The sequence below is a fragment of the Cherax quadricarinatus genome, chromosome 20 (genome assembly GCF_038502225.1).
Source record: "Cherax quadricarinatus isolate ZL_2023a chromosome 20, ASM3850222v1, whole genome shotgun sequence".
Taxonomy (NCBI): domain Eukaryota; kingdom Metazoa; phylum Arthropoda; class Malacostraca; order Decapoda; family Parastacidae; genus Cherax; species Cherax quadricarinatus.
This window is the reverse complement of record NC_091311.1, coordinates 45,339,837-45,357,336: the sequence shown is the minus strand read 5'-3', so window position 1 is coordinate 45,357,336 and position 17,500 is coordinate 45,339,837. Positions and strand designations below refer to the sequence as shown.

The following is a 17,500-nucleotide window of genomic DNA, read 5'->3' as shown; positions in this document are numbered from 1 at the left end:
GAGGTGAAGCTAACAGAGTGTATCATTGCAGGATTGGAACCCTCGTAGTCTCTCCACCTTCTCAACGTTCCGGGGGAGCCAGGACTCCCCTCCACCCATGGGCCTCAACGGCCACCTCAACGGCACTCTCCACGTCAACGGCACCAATGGCGTGGGTGGCGGCGTGTCCGTGGTGGCCAAGACCAATGGCACAGTAAGGGTGGGCGGCATCACCCCGCCCACCACCCCGCCCCACCTGGACGCCCCGGACGTCATTCCTCACTTCCACAAGCTCACCCCGGAGGTGGTAAACCACATGCCCAAGCCGTTACTGGGCATGCCTGTAGTGCCCCCTAGCGTGGAGGGTATGACCCGCCCACGGCACGCACATAGCAAGTCCCTAGTGGATTATGAGCTCCAGCAGCCGCCCACGCCGCCCAAACACGCCCACTCTCGCTCACTCCTAGACAACATGGACCTCCTGCCGCCCAAGTCTCCTGATGGGGTAAGATAAACTCTCTCTTACTGTACTTGATTACCAGACGGTGGATCGAGCCTCCATCACTCCTTGTGCTGATATTAATAATTATTATTATTATTATTATTATTATTATTATTATTATTATTATAAATAATCATAACACTAATAACAGCATGGTTGTCACGTGCGTATTTAGCGCTCACAGTTTGACCTTCGAGGTCATTCTAATGTTTCTCAGGCGGAACGAATAAAGATTATACTTTTTTTTTCACCTAAATTCCTTTGATTTAATATAGCTTCGTTCCGCAAAGCTGTGGTAATGTGTGCTCTGGGGAAGGAAGGGGAGGGAGGCACGAGGCGTGCATTCATTGGTCAGTTTATGTACAGTTGTGCATCTGTTCGTTAATGCAAATATCTAATCGGCCAATCATGTGGCAGTGCCATAATGCCTACGAACATGCAGACTGTCAAGAGGATCAGTTGTTGTTCAGACTGAACATCAGAATGGGGAAGAAATGTGATTTAAATGACTTCGATCGTGGAACGATTGATGGTGCCAGACAGACGGGGTGGGTTGAGTATTTCAGGAACTGCCGATCTGGGATTTTCACACGCAGTGTCTAAGGTTCATAGAGAGTTATGTGAAAAACAAAACATCCAGTGAGGGGAAGTTCTATGGGCGAAAACGCCTTGTTAATGAGAGAGGTCAAAGGAGAATGGCCAGACTGGTTCAAGCTGACCACACTGGTTACACTCCTGTCTGTTAAGAACAAAAAATTAATGCTACAGCGAAGACTGGCTCACCAAAACTGGAAATTTGAAGACTGGAAAAACGTCGCTTAGTCTGACGAATTGCGATTTCTGCTGTGACGTGCAGATGGTAGTCTGAATTTCACGTAAACCTTTGAGATGTGGTGGAACCGGAGATTTTTAGCCACTGCATAATACTATCATGTCAGTGTGGGCCAGAATCTCTAAGGGATGTTACCAGCACCGTGTTGAATCCATGCCACGAAAAATTCAGGCTGTTCTGGGGGCAAAGGGAAGCCCTACACAGTGCTGGAAGGCTGTACCCATGCTGTAAATGATTCTGAACCATTTACGGCATAGAGATATGGGAGGAAGTGTGCAATAAACTCAGTGAAACGCAGGGGCACCATAGATAATTGGAGAACACTGTGCTAACATCCATGGTCGAACATTCTTCAACCCGCAGATAGAAACATAGCAACGAGGTTGTGATCTCTACGTAGGTCTGAGGAACGGTGTCAGCAGCATATTGACGGACCCAGCAGTCAGTAAGGTTGTCTGGTCTCAGACAAGGTTGTAAATGTTGAAGACCCATAGACACCTGTGACGGTATGTCGCAAATGGAGATGTGAACGCCGCCTCCTGCCTACAATAATGTCTACACACTTTCACGAGGATGATGTTATTTCCTGCAGCGTGTGGAGGCAGCCTCAACGATGCATCGATTTGTCAACACACACCCAGCTGACGTGACTCGTATTGACAGGTGTTGTAACTCTCACATATATTGACACCTGTTGTCAAACATGTGATACATGGAGAAGAACTGAGATTTTGCCATAACCAAAATAGTTGACGTTACCTGTAAGAATGATCACTGTACTTCCCTTCACTTGTGTTCATTATTATTATACTATCGTGGAAGCGATATAATCTCCAATTACTGTAGCATGGAAGGTAGCAGCACAATACAAGTGATGCTGCCAAGTAACGCATGACGAGCAGGATTGCCGCACATTGAGGGTTGTTCCCATCTTCACTGCCAGAATAAATTCAGTCAGGGTTATAAATTATTGGGAACACTTGAAGTGTATTGAACTGTACTCCCTGGAATGTAGACGACGAAGATATAATTACATCTGGAAAAAGCTAAAGGATTAGTCCTAAATCTAAACATTCTAATTACTCTCTACCAGAGCAAGAGGATCAGTATACAGTGCAAGATACCTCCACTGAAAAGCAGGTATGCAATGAGTAAACTAAGAGAGACCTCAGAATATGTAAATGACCTAAGACAATTCAACACTGTCCCTTCACAGAAGAGGAATTACCAGCAGATCTTCTTTTAGCAGTCTTCAAGAGAACACTTTGCAAGTTCCTCATGTTAGTTCCCAGTCAGCTGGGCTGTGGTGCCTATGTTGGAGTGCTTGCGGCCTGCACCAAGTGCCTGACAGATCAGGCTGTCAATCAGGAAGCCTGATCTTTGGACTGGGCAACACGGGTAGTGAACCCAGGAACTTTAAATTATTATGTATCATACTCGTCTACGATACAAAGGTACAGTTCGAGGAACTTCACGTTCCCAGTAATTTAGGTATTCGATAAAATTTTATCAGCAATGAAGGAAAGTGTCGGCTGCTGCCTTCACCGCTGTAATTTCTCCTGCCTTAGAAATAGGCTGTTAGTGTACAGCAATATTCCATGACACTGCATGACACCAAATATTGTACTGCATGGCATCAAATATTGTACTGCATGGCACCAAATATTGTACTGCATGGCACCAAATATTGTACTGCATGGCACCAAATATTGTTCTGCATGGCACCAAATATTGTACTGCATGGCACCAAATATTGTTCTGCATGGCACCAAATATTGTACTGCATGGCATCAAATATTGTACTGCATGGCACCAAATATTGTTCTGCATGGCACCAAATATTGTACTGCATGGCATCAAATATTGTACTGCATGGCACCAAATATTGTTCTGCATGGCACCAAATATTGTACTGCATGGCATCAAATATTGTTCTGCATGGCACCAAATATTGTTCTGCATGGCACCAAATATTGTACTGCATGGCACCAAATATTGTACTGCATGGCATCAAATATTGTTCTGCATGGCACCAAATATTGTTCTGCATGGCACCAAATATTGTACTGCATGGCACCAAATATTGTTCTGCATGGCATCAAATATTGTTCTGCATGGCATCAAATATTGTACTGCATGGCACCAAATATTGTTCTGCATGGCATCAAATATTGTTCTGCATGGCACCAAATATTGTTCTGCATGGCATCAAATATTGTTCTGCATGGCACCAAATATTGTACTGCATGGCACCAAATATTGTTCTGCATGGCACCAAATATTGTACTGCATGGCACCGAATATTGTTCTGCATGGCACCAAATATTGTACTGCATGGCACCAAATATTGTTCTGCATGGCATCAAATATTGTTCTGCATGGCATCAAATATTGTACTGCATGGCACCAAATATTGTACTGCATGGCACCAAATATTGTTCTGCATGGCATCAAATATTGTTCTGCATGGCATCAAATATTGTACTGCATGGCACCAAATATTGTTCTGCATGTCACCAAATATTGTTCTGCATGGCACCAAATATTGTTCTGCATGGCACCAAATATTGTTCTGCATGGCATCAAATATTGTTCTGCATGGCATCAAATATTGTACTGCATGGCACCAAATATTGTTCTGCATGGCATCAAATATTGTACTGCATGGCACCAAATATTGTTCTGCATGGCACCAAATATTGTTCTGCATGGCATCAAATATTGTTCTGCATGGCACCAAATATTGTTCTGCATGGCACCAAATATTGTTCTGCATGGCATCAATATTGTTCTGCATGGCACCAAATATTGTACTGCATGGCACCAAATATTGTACTGCATGGCACCAAATATTGTACTGCATGGCACCAAATATTGTACTGCATGGCACCAAATATTGTACTGCATGGCACCAAATAGTGTACTGCATGGCACCAAATATTGTACTGCATGGCACCAAATATTGTACTGCATGGCACCAAATATTGTACTGCATGGCACCAAATATTGTACTGCATGGCACCAAATATTGTACTGCATGGCACCAAATAGTGTACCGCATGGCACCAAATATTGTACTGCATGGCACCAAATATTGTACTGCATGGCACCAAATATTGTACTGCATGGCACTAAATAGTGTACTGCTTGGCACCAAATATTGTACTGCATGGCACCAAATAGTGTACCGCATGGCACCAAATATTGTACTGCATGGCACCAAATATTGTACTGCATGGCACCAAATAGTGTACCGCATGGCACCAAATATTGTACTGCATGGCACCAAATAGTGTACTGCATGGCACCAAATATTGTACTGCATGGCACCAAATATTGTACTGCATGGCATCAAATAGTGTACCGCATGGCACCAAATAGTGTACTGCATGGCATCAAATATTGTACTGCATGGCACCAAATATTGTACTGCATGGCACCAAATATTGTACTGCATGGCACCAAATATTGTACTGCATGGCACCAAATATTGTACTGCATGGCACCAAATAGTGTACTGCATGGCACCAAATAGTGTACTGCATGGCACCAAACAGTGTACTGCATGGCACCAAATAGTGTACTGCATGGCACCAAATAGTGTACTGCATGGCACCAAATATTGTACTGCATGGCACAAATATTGTACTGCATGGCACCAAATATTGTACTGCATGGCACCAAATAGTGTACTGCATGGCACCAAATATTGTACTGCATGGCACCAAATATTGTACTGCATGGCACCAAATAGTGTACTGCATGGCACCAAATAGTGTACTTCATGGCACCAAATAGTGTACTGCATGGCACCAAATAGTGTACTGCATGGCACCAAATATTGTACTGCATGGCACCAAATATTGTATTGCATGGCACCAAATATTGTACTGCATGGCACCAAATAGTGTACTGCATGGCACCAAATAGTGTACTGCATGGCACCAAATAGTGTACTGCATGGCACCAAATAGTGTACTGCATGGCACCAAATAGTGTACTGCATGGCACCAAATAGTGTACTGCATGGCACCAAATATTGTACTGCATGGCACCAAATATTGTACTGCATGGCACCAAATATTGTACTGCATGGCACCAAATAGTGTACTGCATGGCACCAAATATTGTACTGCATGGCACCAAATATTGTACTGCATGGCACCAAATAGTGTACTGCATGGCACCAAATAGTGTACTGCATGGGACCAAATAGTGTACTGCATGGCACCAAATATTGTACTGCATGGCACCAAATATTGTATTGCATGGCACCAAATAGTGTACTGCATGGCACCAAATAGTGTACTGCATGGCACCAAATAGTGTACTGCATGGCACCAAATAGTGTACTGCATGGCACCAAATAGTGTACTGCATGGCACCAAATAGTGTACTGCATGGCACCAAATATTGTACTGCATGGCACCAAATATTGTACTGCATGGCACCAAATATTGTAATGGCACCAAATAGTGTACTGCATGGCACCAAATATTGTACTGCATGGCACCAAATATTGTACTGCATGGCACCAAATAGTGTACTGCATGGCACCAAATAGTGTACTGCATGGCACCAAATAGTGTACTGCATGGCACCAAATATTGTACTGCATGGCACCAAATATTGTACTGCATGGCACCAAATATTGTACTGCATGGCACCAAATAGTGTACTGCATGGCACCAAATAGTGTACTGCATGGCACCAAATAGTGTACTGCATGGCACCAAATAGTGTACTGCATGGCACCAAATAGTGTACTGCATGGCACCAAATAGTGTACTGCATGGCACCAAATAGTGTACTGCATGGCACCAAATATTGTACTGCATGGCACCAAATATTGTATTGCATGGCACCAAATATTGTACTGCATGGCACCAAATAGTGTACTGCATGGCACCAAATAGTGTACTGCATGGCACCAAATAGTGTACTGCATGGCACCAAATAGTGTACTGCATGGCACCAAATAGTGTACTGCATGGCACCAAATAGTGTACTGCATGGCACCAAATATTGTACTGCATGGCACCAAATATTGTACTGCATGGCACCAAATATTGTACTGCATGGCACCAAATAGTGTACTGCATGGCACCAAATATTGTACTGCATGGCACCAAATATTGTACTGCATGGCACCAAATAGTGTACTGCATGGCACCAAATAGTGTACTGCATGGCACCAAATAGTGTACTGCATGGCACCAAATAGTGTACAAATATTGTATTGCATGGCACCAAATATTGTACTGCATGGCACCAAATAGTGTACTGCATGGCACCAAATAGTGTACTGCATGGCACCAAATAGTGTACTGCATGGCACCAAATAGTGTACTGCATGGCACCAAATATTGTACTGCATGGCACCAAATATTGTACTGCATGGCACCAAATATTGTACTGCATGGCACCAAATAGTGTACTGCATGGCACCAAATAGTGTACTGCATGGCACCAAATAGTGTACTGCATGGCACCAAATAGTGTACTGCATGGCACCAAATAGTGTACTGCATGGCACCAAATAGTGTACTGCATGGCACCAAATAGTGTACTGCATGGCACCAAATATTGTACTGCATGGCACCAAATATTGTATTGCATGGCACCAAATATTGTACTGCATGGCACCAAATAGTGTACTGCATGGCACCAAATAGTGTACTGCATGGCACCAAATAGTGTACTGCATGGCACCAAATAGTGTACTGCATGGCACCAAATAGTGTACTGCATGGCACCAAATAGTGTACTGCATGGCACCAAATATTGTACTGCATGGCACCAAATATTGTACTGCATGGCACCAAATATTGTACTGCATGGCACCAAATAGTGTACTGCATGGCACCAAATATTGTACTGCATGGCACCAAATATTGTACTGCATGGCACCAAATAGTGTACTGCATGGCACCAAATAGTGTACTGCATGGCACCAAATAGTGTACTGCATGGCACCAAATAGTGTACTGCATGGCACCAAATATTGTATTGCATGGCACCAAATATTGTACTGCATGGCACCAAATAGTGTACTGCATGGCACCAAATAGTGTACTGCATGGCACCAAATAGTGTACTGCATGGCACCAAATAGTGTACTGCATGGCACCAAATAGTGTACTGCATGGCACCAAATAGTGTACTGCATGGCACCAAATATTGTACTGCATGGCACCAAATATTGTACTGCATGGCACCAAATATTGTACTGCATGGCACCAAATAGTGTACTGCATGGCACCAAATATTGTACTGCATGGCACCAAATATTGTACTGCATGGCACCAAATAGTGTACTGCATGGCACCAAATAGTGTACTGTATGGCACCAAATAGTGTACTGCATGGCACCAAATAGTGTACTGCATGGCACCAAATATTGTACTGCATGGCACCAAATATTGTACTGCATGGCACCAAATATTGTACTGCATGGCACCAAATAGTGTACTGCATGGCACCAAATAGTGTACTGCATGGCACCAAATAGTGTACTGCATGGCACCAAATAGTGTACTGCATGGCACCAAATAGTGTACTGCATGGCACCAAATAGTGTACTGCTTGGCACCAAATAGTGTACTGCTTGGCACCAAATAGTGTACTGCTTGGCACCAAATATTGTACTGCTTGGCACCAAATAGTGTACTGCATGGCACCAAATAGTGTACTGCATGGCACCAAATAGTGTACTGCTTGGCACCAAATAGTGTACTGCATGGCACCAAATAGTGTACTGCATGGCACCAAATAGTGTACTGCATGGCACCAAATAGTGTACTGCATGGCACCAAATAGTGTACTGCATGGCACCAAATAGTGTACTGCATGGCACCAAATAGTGTACTGCATGGCACCAAATAGTGTACTGCATGGCACCAAATAGTGTACTGCATGGCACCAAATATTGTACTGCATGGCACCAAATAGTGTACTGCATGGCACCAAATAGTGTACTGCATGGCACCAAATAGTGTACTGCATGGCACCAAATAGTGTACTGCTTGGCACCAAAGACAAACATAACACACCCCTTTAATTTCCTGGCACAGAATACTCTATTAATTTTATCTCATAATGGCATTCTGCAGACCTTCAGCTGACACTGTTGCCAGACTTTCCACCACAGTGCTACCATACCCTCTACCACAGTTACCATATCCTCCACCACAGCGTTACCATACCCTCCACCACAGCGTTACTATACCCTCCACCACAGCGTTACCATACCCTCCACCACAGTTACCATATCCTCTACCACAGCGTTACCATACCCTCCACCACAGCGTTACTATACCCTCCACCACAGTGTTACCATACCCTCTACCACAGTTACCATATCCTCCACCACAGCGTTACCATACCCTCCACCACAGCGTTACTATACCCTCCACCACAGTGTTACCATACCCTCTACCACAGTTACCATATCCTCCACCACAGCGTTACCATACCCTCCACCACAGCGTTACTATACCCTCCACCACAGTGTTACCATACCCTCTACCACAGTTACCATATCCTCCACCACAGCGTTACCATACCCTCCACCACAGCGTTACTATACCCTCCACCACAGTGTTACCATACCCTCCACCACAACGTTACTATACTCTCCACCACAATGTTACCATACCGTCCACCACAGTGTTACCATACCTTTCACCACAGTGTTACCATACCATCCACCACAGTGTTACCATACCCTCCACTACAGCGTTACTATACCCTCCACCACAGCGTTACTATACCCTCCACCACAGTGTTACCATACCGTCCACCACAGTGTTACCATACCATCCACCACAGTGTTACCATACCCTCCACTACACCGTTACTATACCCTCCACCACAGCGTTACTATACCCTCCACCACAGTGTTACCATACCGTCCACCACAGTGTTACCATACCATCCACCACAGTGTTACCATACCCTCCACTACAGCGTTACTATACCCTCCACCACAGCGTTACTATACCCTCCACCACAGTGTTACCATACCGTCCACCACTGTTACCATACCCTCCACCACAGTGTTACCATACTCTCCACCACAGCATTACCATACCCTCCACTACAGCGTTACTATACCCTCCTTTGATATACCTTTGAAGACTTTCGAGAGTTTATCTACTCGCTGAGCCCGGCCATGGGCCAGGCTCGTCTGGTGCTTGCCTGGTCAACCAGGCTGTTGCTGCTGGAGGCCCGCTGCTCCACATATCCATCACAGCCTGGTTGATCTGGCACCTGGTGAAGATACTTGTCTAGTTTCCTCTTGAAGGCTTCTACACTTGTTCCAGCCGTGTTTCTGATATCTTCTGATAAGATGTTGAATAGTCTGGGACCCCGGATGTTGATACAGTGTTCCCTTATTGTCCCCACCGCACCCCTGCTCCTCACTGGGTTTATTTTACACTTCCATATCTCTCGCTCCAGTATGTTGTTATGGCAGTGTGCAGATTTGGGACCAACCCCTCCGCCACAATATTACCATACCGTCCACCACAGTGTTACCATGCCCTCCACCACAGTGTTACCATACCCTCCACTACAGTGTTACCGTACCCTCCACCACACTGTTACCATACCCTCCACCACAGTATTACCATACCCTCCACCACAGCGTTACTATACCCTTCACCACAGTGTTACCATACCCTCTACCACAGTGTTACCATACCTCCACCACAGTGCCACCATACCTGTCAATACACTAAGGAGTCTTTATATCCTATGAGAGGAAGTAAGACTGTTCTAACGTGCCAGTCTTGGGAAATTCCCATTTATTATTCTAAGGATGCAATGATGCAACATGGGAACTATCATCCACACGAAACTACGTGTGTTCTCTCAGATTCCATAATGAGAACTATCATCCACACGTGTGTTCTCTCAGATTCTGTATTGGCAAGTCTCTTGTCATCGACACGGGATTATAGTTTGTTGATAACAATAAACTTGGTTGGCGCTTTGAAGAGTCAAAATACTATGACATGTTGAAAATGATGACCTGATCTCGGCTTTCAGCTCGCCTCGTCACTTGACCTGACTTGGCTTGACTTTCTCTCCGTATTTTTCTCACCCGTAACATGATAACGATCAAGAACGATCCGAAAGGTTGTCTTACGTTTTTTGCTGGATTGAAGGTGAGGTTTTAATTGTTCCTGGAAGTGTAAGTGACTCATTGTTCCAGGCACGGTATAGTGACTTACTGTTCCAGGAAGGGTATAGTGACTCATTGTTCCAGGAATGGTGTAGTGACTTATTGTTCCAGGAAGGGTATAGTGACTCCTTGTTCTAGACACGGTATAGTGACTTAGAGTCTTCACATTACGAATGCACCGAACTGGCAATAACGTTAACAACACCGTGCTTCAAAATGGTATAAAATACCGACAGGTTGGTAGGTAAGACACAAAGGCAACAGTTAGGCAACTTTATTCCGAAACGTTTCGCCTACACAGTAGGCTTCTTCAGTCGAATACAGAAAGTAGGCAGGAACAGTAGAGATGTGAAGACGATGTAATCAGTCCATCACCCTTGAAGTCGTAGAATTTGAGGTTGTCAGTCCCTCAGCCTGGAGAGTTCAGTTCCATAGTCAGGAACTAGTTCCTGACTATGGAACTGAACTCTCCAGGCTGAGGGACTGACAACCTCAAATTCTACGACTTCAAGGGTGATGGACTGATTACATCGTCTTCACATCTCTACTGTTCCTGCCTACTTTCTGTATTCGACTGAAGAAGCCTACTGTGTAGGCGAAACGTTTCGGAATAAAGTTGCCTAACTGTTGCCTTTGTGTCTTACCTACCAACACCGTGCTTGTGGAGAAGCCGAGTGCCCATGTGCAGTGCTCGGAGAGACGGGGAATTAATACACAACTCTCGTGGTTTCTGCGTCACTTTGACTCGTCACTACACGACGGGGTTAATAGAGCCGAAGAAAGTGCTTTGAAGTAGGAAATAGAATAGAAGCCCGGGTTTGTCTGCTTCAAACGTTAGAAACATTGTTATAGGTGCAGTTATAGATCTATAATTAACATGATAAGGTGAGTGTAAACAAAGAGGTTAATAACTGACCTGTGCTGGGGTAACTTAGGCTCCATCACCTGCTGACTCCATCACCTGCTGACTCCATCACCTGCTGACTCCATCACCTGCTGACTCCATCACCTGCTGACTCCATCACCTGCTGACTCCATCACCTACTGACGCCATCACCTGCTGACTCCATCACCTGCTGACTCCATCACCTGCTGACTCCATCACCTGCTGACTCAATGTAAATTTGTCACAAAATCTGTAGAGTTCTCTAACTTAAATTAGCTGTTACTACGTAACTACTTCAAATTACTTACCTGTTACCTCGTAACTACTTCAAATTACTCACCTATTACCTCGTAACTACATTAACAATACTTATTCTTTAGTATGTAGCTACTAAACATCTGTTCTTCATTAAACGTACATGTATGTAAGCTGTGTGTGCTCCAGCAGGCTGACATTAACATACGTGTAACCTGACTCTCCTCTCTCTGTCCTCCAGGCAGGCGTCACAGAGATCAATCTGTTCCTCGGTCCCGCCGACCGCCGCTTCGGCTTCTCTGTTGTGGGAGGTGTTGACGAAGGCTTCCCACCCAGGATAGATGAGATGGCCAAGGGTAAGTACCTCGCATTCTATGATTACCTCGCATTGTGTGAATACCTCACACTTTTTGAACACCACCCTGTGTGTGTCTACTTAACACTGAGTACCCTACACTTGTATGATTTCACAATACTGCTTAAGTGTCCCATACTCTTTGCCCTATACAATACTGCGTGCACGCACACGCACGCGCGCGAGCACACACACACACACACACACATATACACACACACACACACACACACACACACACACACACACACACACACACACACACACACACACACACACACACACACACACACATTATGTCGTGCCGAATAGGCAAAACTTGTGATTTTGGCTTAAATAGCAGCGCTCTTCTTGCCGAATAAGACAAGCGAAAATTTGTCTATGCAATAATTTCTCAAAAATCATTCTGAACCTAACGAAAAAAATATATTTCATTGTATATTTAGTTGGATTAGGCTAAATTAAATTGCGCTTGTTATAATAAGGTTAGGTAAGTTTTCTAAGTTTCTTTTGGTACAAAATTATTTTTACATTAACATAAATGAAAAAAATATATCTTTAAACGTATAAGAGAAAATTTTAGAAAGGACTTAATTTTAAATGAGTTCTTGCTAATTGACCAATTTTACCTATTCGACACGACATATAGTATATATATATATATATATATATATATATATATATATATATATATATATATATATATATATATATATATATATATATATATATATATATAGTATATAAGTATATATATATATATATATATATATATATATATATATATATATATATATATGTATATATATATATATATATATATATATATATATATATATATATATATATATATATATATATATATATATATATATATATATATATATATATATATATATATATATATATATATATATATATATATGTATATATATATATATATATATATATATATATATATATATGCATATATATATATATATATGTATATATTATATATATATATATATATATATATATATATATATATATATATATATATATATATATATATATATATATTCCTCTTCGTTCATAACACGGGAATGCCTCATCCGATTGGCTTCACATTCTCAACACTGGTGTATGGTAACAAATGCAAGATTGTTGCGACTATAGGCACGTGCAGGCGCCTTGTGACTACAGTTGTAGAACCATTGTATGTTGTATTTGTGTCTGTTTACTAAAGTTGCCTGCAATGGCTCAGGCAACTTTCAAGGCTCAAGTGCCTGGCTTCCAGCCTTCAAAACAGGCTCCATTTATTTCCACGACGTCGGAGAGTGTAATTTAAGTGTGTGTAGGAGCACATTTGCTATTTTTACGCGTAAAATACTGTGAAATTTTTCATTCTTGCTCAATTACGGTGAATAAATTTGACTGCACTTCTTCGGAATGTCTTCAGTATTTAATGGTTGATCCATCTTATGGATAGGATAGTACCCATTAAGTTCAAGAGGATGCCTCTTATCATCTGATAGATTTTATATTCTCATCCCTGGCGTGTTTTTCAGAACAAAGCAAGATTCACCTTATTGTGCTGAACCATTAGACACATGTGCAACATCTGGGTATCTTTATTTGTAGACGTAGCGTCAACCACTGGCTTTATCGATACATTACATTACAAGGACTTAATGTGAAGAATTATATGCAAAAGATGAGTTAATCAGTCCCTCAACCTTGGTGTTGAACAGCACCTTAAGTCTTCAAGACTCCGGTGATCTTCACTGCTCCGAGGCTGACGGACTCATTACCTCAGATTTTGTATACAAATCTTCACATTATGTCCTTGTATTGGTAAAGCCACTGGATGGTGAAACGTCTACAAATAAAGATACCCAGATGTTGCAGATATGTCTAATACTTTATCTTGTCGGTATCGCACCATTTATGTACAGTGTACTACACCTTATTTGGCTGCATAAGTCCCAATTTGCCAATTTTATTAAATAATTAGTATACTGATTTCGATAATTTCGATAACTAAAGAACGCCTCGTCTGTTCGGCTTTAAAATATTAACTAATGCATGCCAAAAGAAGGATGACACTGTAAGCCTAAACTGTGCAGACTCAAATTCGAAATTTTATGACTTAAAAAAATATTGTAATCGTTGGAGCCATTACCAAAGAATTTTTTTTTCTGATTGGCTTCAAAGTTTAAGTGGTGATGTGCTTTAGTAAAAGGAAATTGGCTTTCACGGTGATCTGTAAATTTTAAATTGCTGAGTGTATGCAGTAAGGGGACACCACCCCTGGGTGACACAACGACAGAAATACAGCCAGTGTTGGCGAGGCTTGTCCTCTGCTGTGTCAGGTGATACTTGTATACACCTGGAGGACAGCAGCAGGGTGACGACATACTAGTTCTTGTTCAGCAGGGTGACAACACACTAGTTCTTCTTCAGCAGGGTGACAACACGCTAGTTCTTCTTCGGCAGGGTGACGACACACTAGTTCTTGCTCAGCAGGGTGACGACACACTAGTTCTTGTTCAGCAGGGTGACAACACACTAGTTCTTGCTCAGCAGGGTGACGACACACTAGTTCTTGTTCAGCAGGGTGACAACACACTAGTTCTTGCTCAGCAGGGTGACGACACACAAGTCCTTGCTCAGCAGGGTGACGACACACTAGTTCTTGCTCAGCAGGGTGACAACACACAAGTTCTCTATCTAATTACATGGCGAAGTTCTCTCAAGTTAGGCTGCCAAACACTGATATTAACACCTTCCTGACATACCACCTCGCACCTGCTTTAGTCTTATGACACACTTAATAACAATAAAAATTTGCGACTTACTAAAGCAGACAAAATAAATGCAATAGTAATTATGAAAGAAAATGATTACCAAGAAAAAATGAATAATCTCTTAGATGATACTGAAACCTATTCTAAACTTAGGAAAAATCCCCTAGAAACCGTTAACAGCAATTTCAATAGAACAATAAAACTTCTACTGAAAGGCAAAGATGAATTAGTCAAACAATTTACTTCCACTAATCTATCTTTACCTTACATGTATGGACTAATAAAAACACACAAACCAGGGAATCCAGTCAGACCAATTATTAGCTCCATAGGGTCAGTTTCATATAAATTATCCAAATGGCTTGTTGATATTTTGAGCCCTATTGTTGGCAAAATTTCTAACTTTAATGTTAAAAACAACATAGACTTGGTTGATAAATTAAGCTCCTTGACAGACTTAAATGATTTTAACATGGTTAGTTTTGATGTTACTTCCTTGTTTACGAAAGTTCCTGTTGATGATTTATTAAGTTTCTTATCTGAAGAACTCGTTAACTATGATTTACCATTGCCAGTTCCTACTATCATTAAACTTATTAAACTTTGCATTGTTGATGCAAAATTTGTATTTAATGATAAGTTTTACACTCAGAAGTTTGGTATGGCAATGGGGAATCCTCTTTCACCTGTTCTTAGTAACCTATACATGGAATTTTTTGAAACAAGGTTGCTTAACGCAATCCTCCCTAATAGAGCTAAATGGTTCAGATATGTTGATGATATTTTGTGTCTTATGCCCAAAAATGTAGATATACACCATTTCCTTGGCAAATTAAATAGCTTAGCCCATTCTATAAATTTTACTGTTGAATTTGAAGAAAATAACTCATTGCCTTTTTCTAGATGTTTTAATTATTATGTATAATAATGAATTCAATTTTAAAATTTACAGAAAACCTACAAATAACTGTTCCTATGTCCACTATTATTCCTCGCATCAAGATAGAGTCAAACTGTCTGTTTTCTCATCAATGTTTTTGAGAGCTTTACGAATTTGTAGTCCAGAGTTCATAGATGAGGAAATATCCAAAATTTATGAAATAGGTAATGATTTAAAATACCCAAGAAATGTAATTGACAAATCTTTTAAAGTTGCTAGAAATACTTTTTACAATCCGAAAAGGGACAACCAGCCTTATTCAACTAAAAATATGTTGGTTCTCCCTTACCATGAAAACTTGGTTGATATGCCTTCTCTTCTTAAGACTTTTAGTATTAGAGTTGTATTCAAAAATCTTGATACAGTAAAAAAACTTTTGATAAAGAATTCCCCCCAAAATGCTGATGGATGTGTCTATAAGATTCCTTGTAAAATTTGCGATAAAGTTTATTACGGTCAAACTGGTAAAAATCTCGAACTAAGATTAAAACAACATAAATATAGCATTAGAACTGGACAAGATTCCAATGCTCTATTTATTCATGTAAGAGATTTTAACCATCCAATTGGTTTTCAAAAAGTTGAGAAAGTAGTATCAAGCAAGTCCATGGTCGACAGGAATATAATTGAATCTTGTTTCATAAAAAGCAGTTTTGACAATAATATGAATATTTCCTTTGGTTTATATAAATAAATTAGATCCATTTATAATTAATAGAATTTGGGAAGAATTTAATAATACACTGGACAAATAATAATTTTAAAAATTTTCTTGGGTAGAATAGTTTGTTGGTGGGTTGTGCAAAGGACCTGTCCAGTTGGTCCGGCGCGCATCAGGTGTATAACCTTTGTGGGATCTGATAGTGAGGTGTTGGCCAGACCCCTTATATACCTTCCTTGGATGCTTTACTTTCATAGTTCCTTGATAATGTGAGTAGTCACGAAAGCGCTTGGAATTTCTCTATTTTTTCAGAGTGGTTGTTTTGCATATGTATGTATGTATATATATATTTTATTATTTTTTATTATCACACTGGCCGATTCCCACCAAGGCAGGGTGGCCCGAAAAAGAAAAACTTTCACCATCATTCACTCCATCACTGTCTTGCCAGAAGGGTGCTTTACACTACAGTTTTTAAACTGCAACATTAACACCCCTCCTTTAGAGTGCAAGCACTGTACTTCCCATCTCCAGGACTCAAGTCCGGCCTGCCGGTTTCCCTGAACCCCTTCATAAATGTTACTTTGCTCACACTCCAACAGCACATCAAGTATTAAAAACTATTTGTCTCCATTCACTCCTATCAAACACGCTCACGCATGCCTGCTGGAAGTCCAAGCCCCTCGCACACAAAACCTCCTTATATATATATATATATACATATATATTATATATATATTATATATATATATAATATATATATATATATAATTATATATATATATTATATATATATATTATATATATGAAGGAGGGGTGTTAAGGTTGCAGTTTAAAAACTGTAGTGTAAAGCACCCTTCTGGCAAGACAGTGATGGAGTGAATGATGGTGAAAGTTTTTCTTTTTCGGGCCACCCTGCCTTGGTGGGAATCGGCCAGTGTGCTAATAAATAAATAAATATATATATATATATATATATATATATATATATATATATATATATATATATATATATATATATATATATATATATATATGAATTTGTTAGATGTGTTGAGATAGTGTTGCGAGTTCTTATGGCGGACTGATGCCTTTTAAAACTTATTGAGAATTT

At 41.1% G+C, this 17,500-nt stretch overlaps 1 protein-coding gene across 5 annotated transcripts in view; it reads left to right on the top strand.

The window, feature by feature from the left end:
• Positions 1-51: 51 nt before the first annotated feature.
• Positions 52-17,500, top strand: part of sdt (stardust) — a 660,846-nt gene continuing 643,397 nt past the window's right edge. For 3 of the 5 annotated variants that reach the window (XM_070087047.1, XM_070087048.1, XM_070087049.1), the window contains exons 1-2: positions 53-484; positions 11,883-11,997. In XM_070087047.1, coding sequence (XP_069943148.1) covers positions 98-484; positions 11,883-11,997 — 502 coding nt within the window. In that variant the 5' untranslated portion in view covers positions 53-97. Of the gene's footprint in view, positions 485-11,882; positions 11,998-17,500 lie in introns of all 5 variants that reach the window. The other 2 variants (XM_070087045.1, XM_070087046.1) reach the window with 2 other exon arrangements.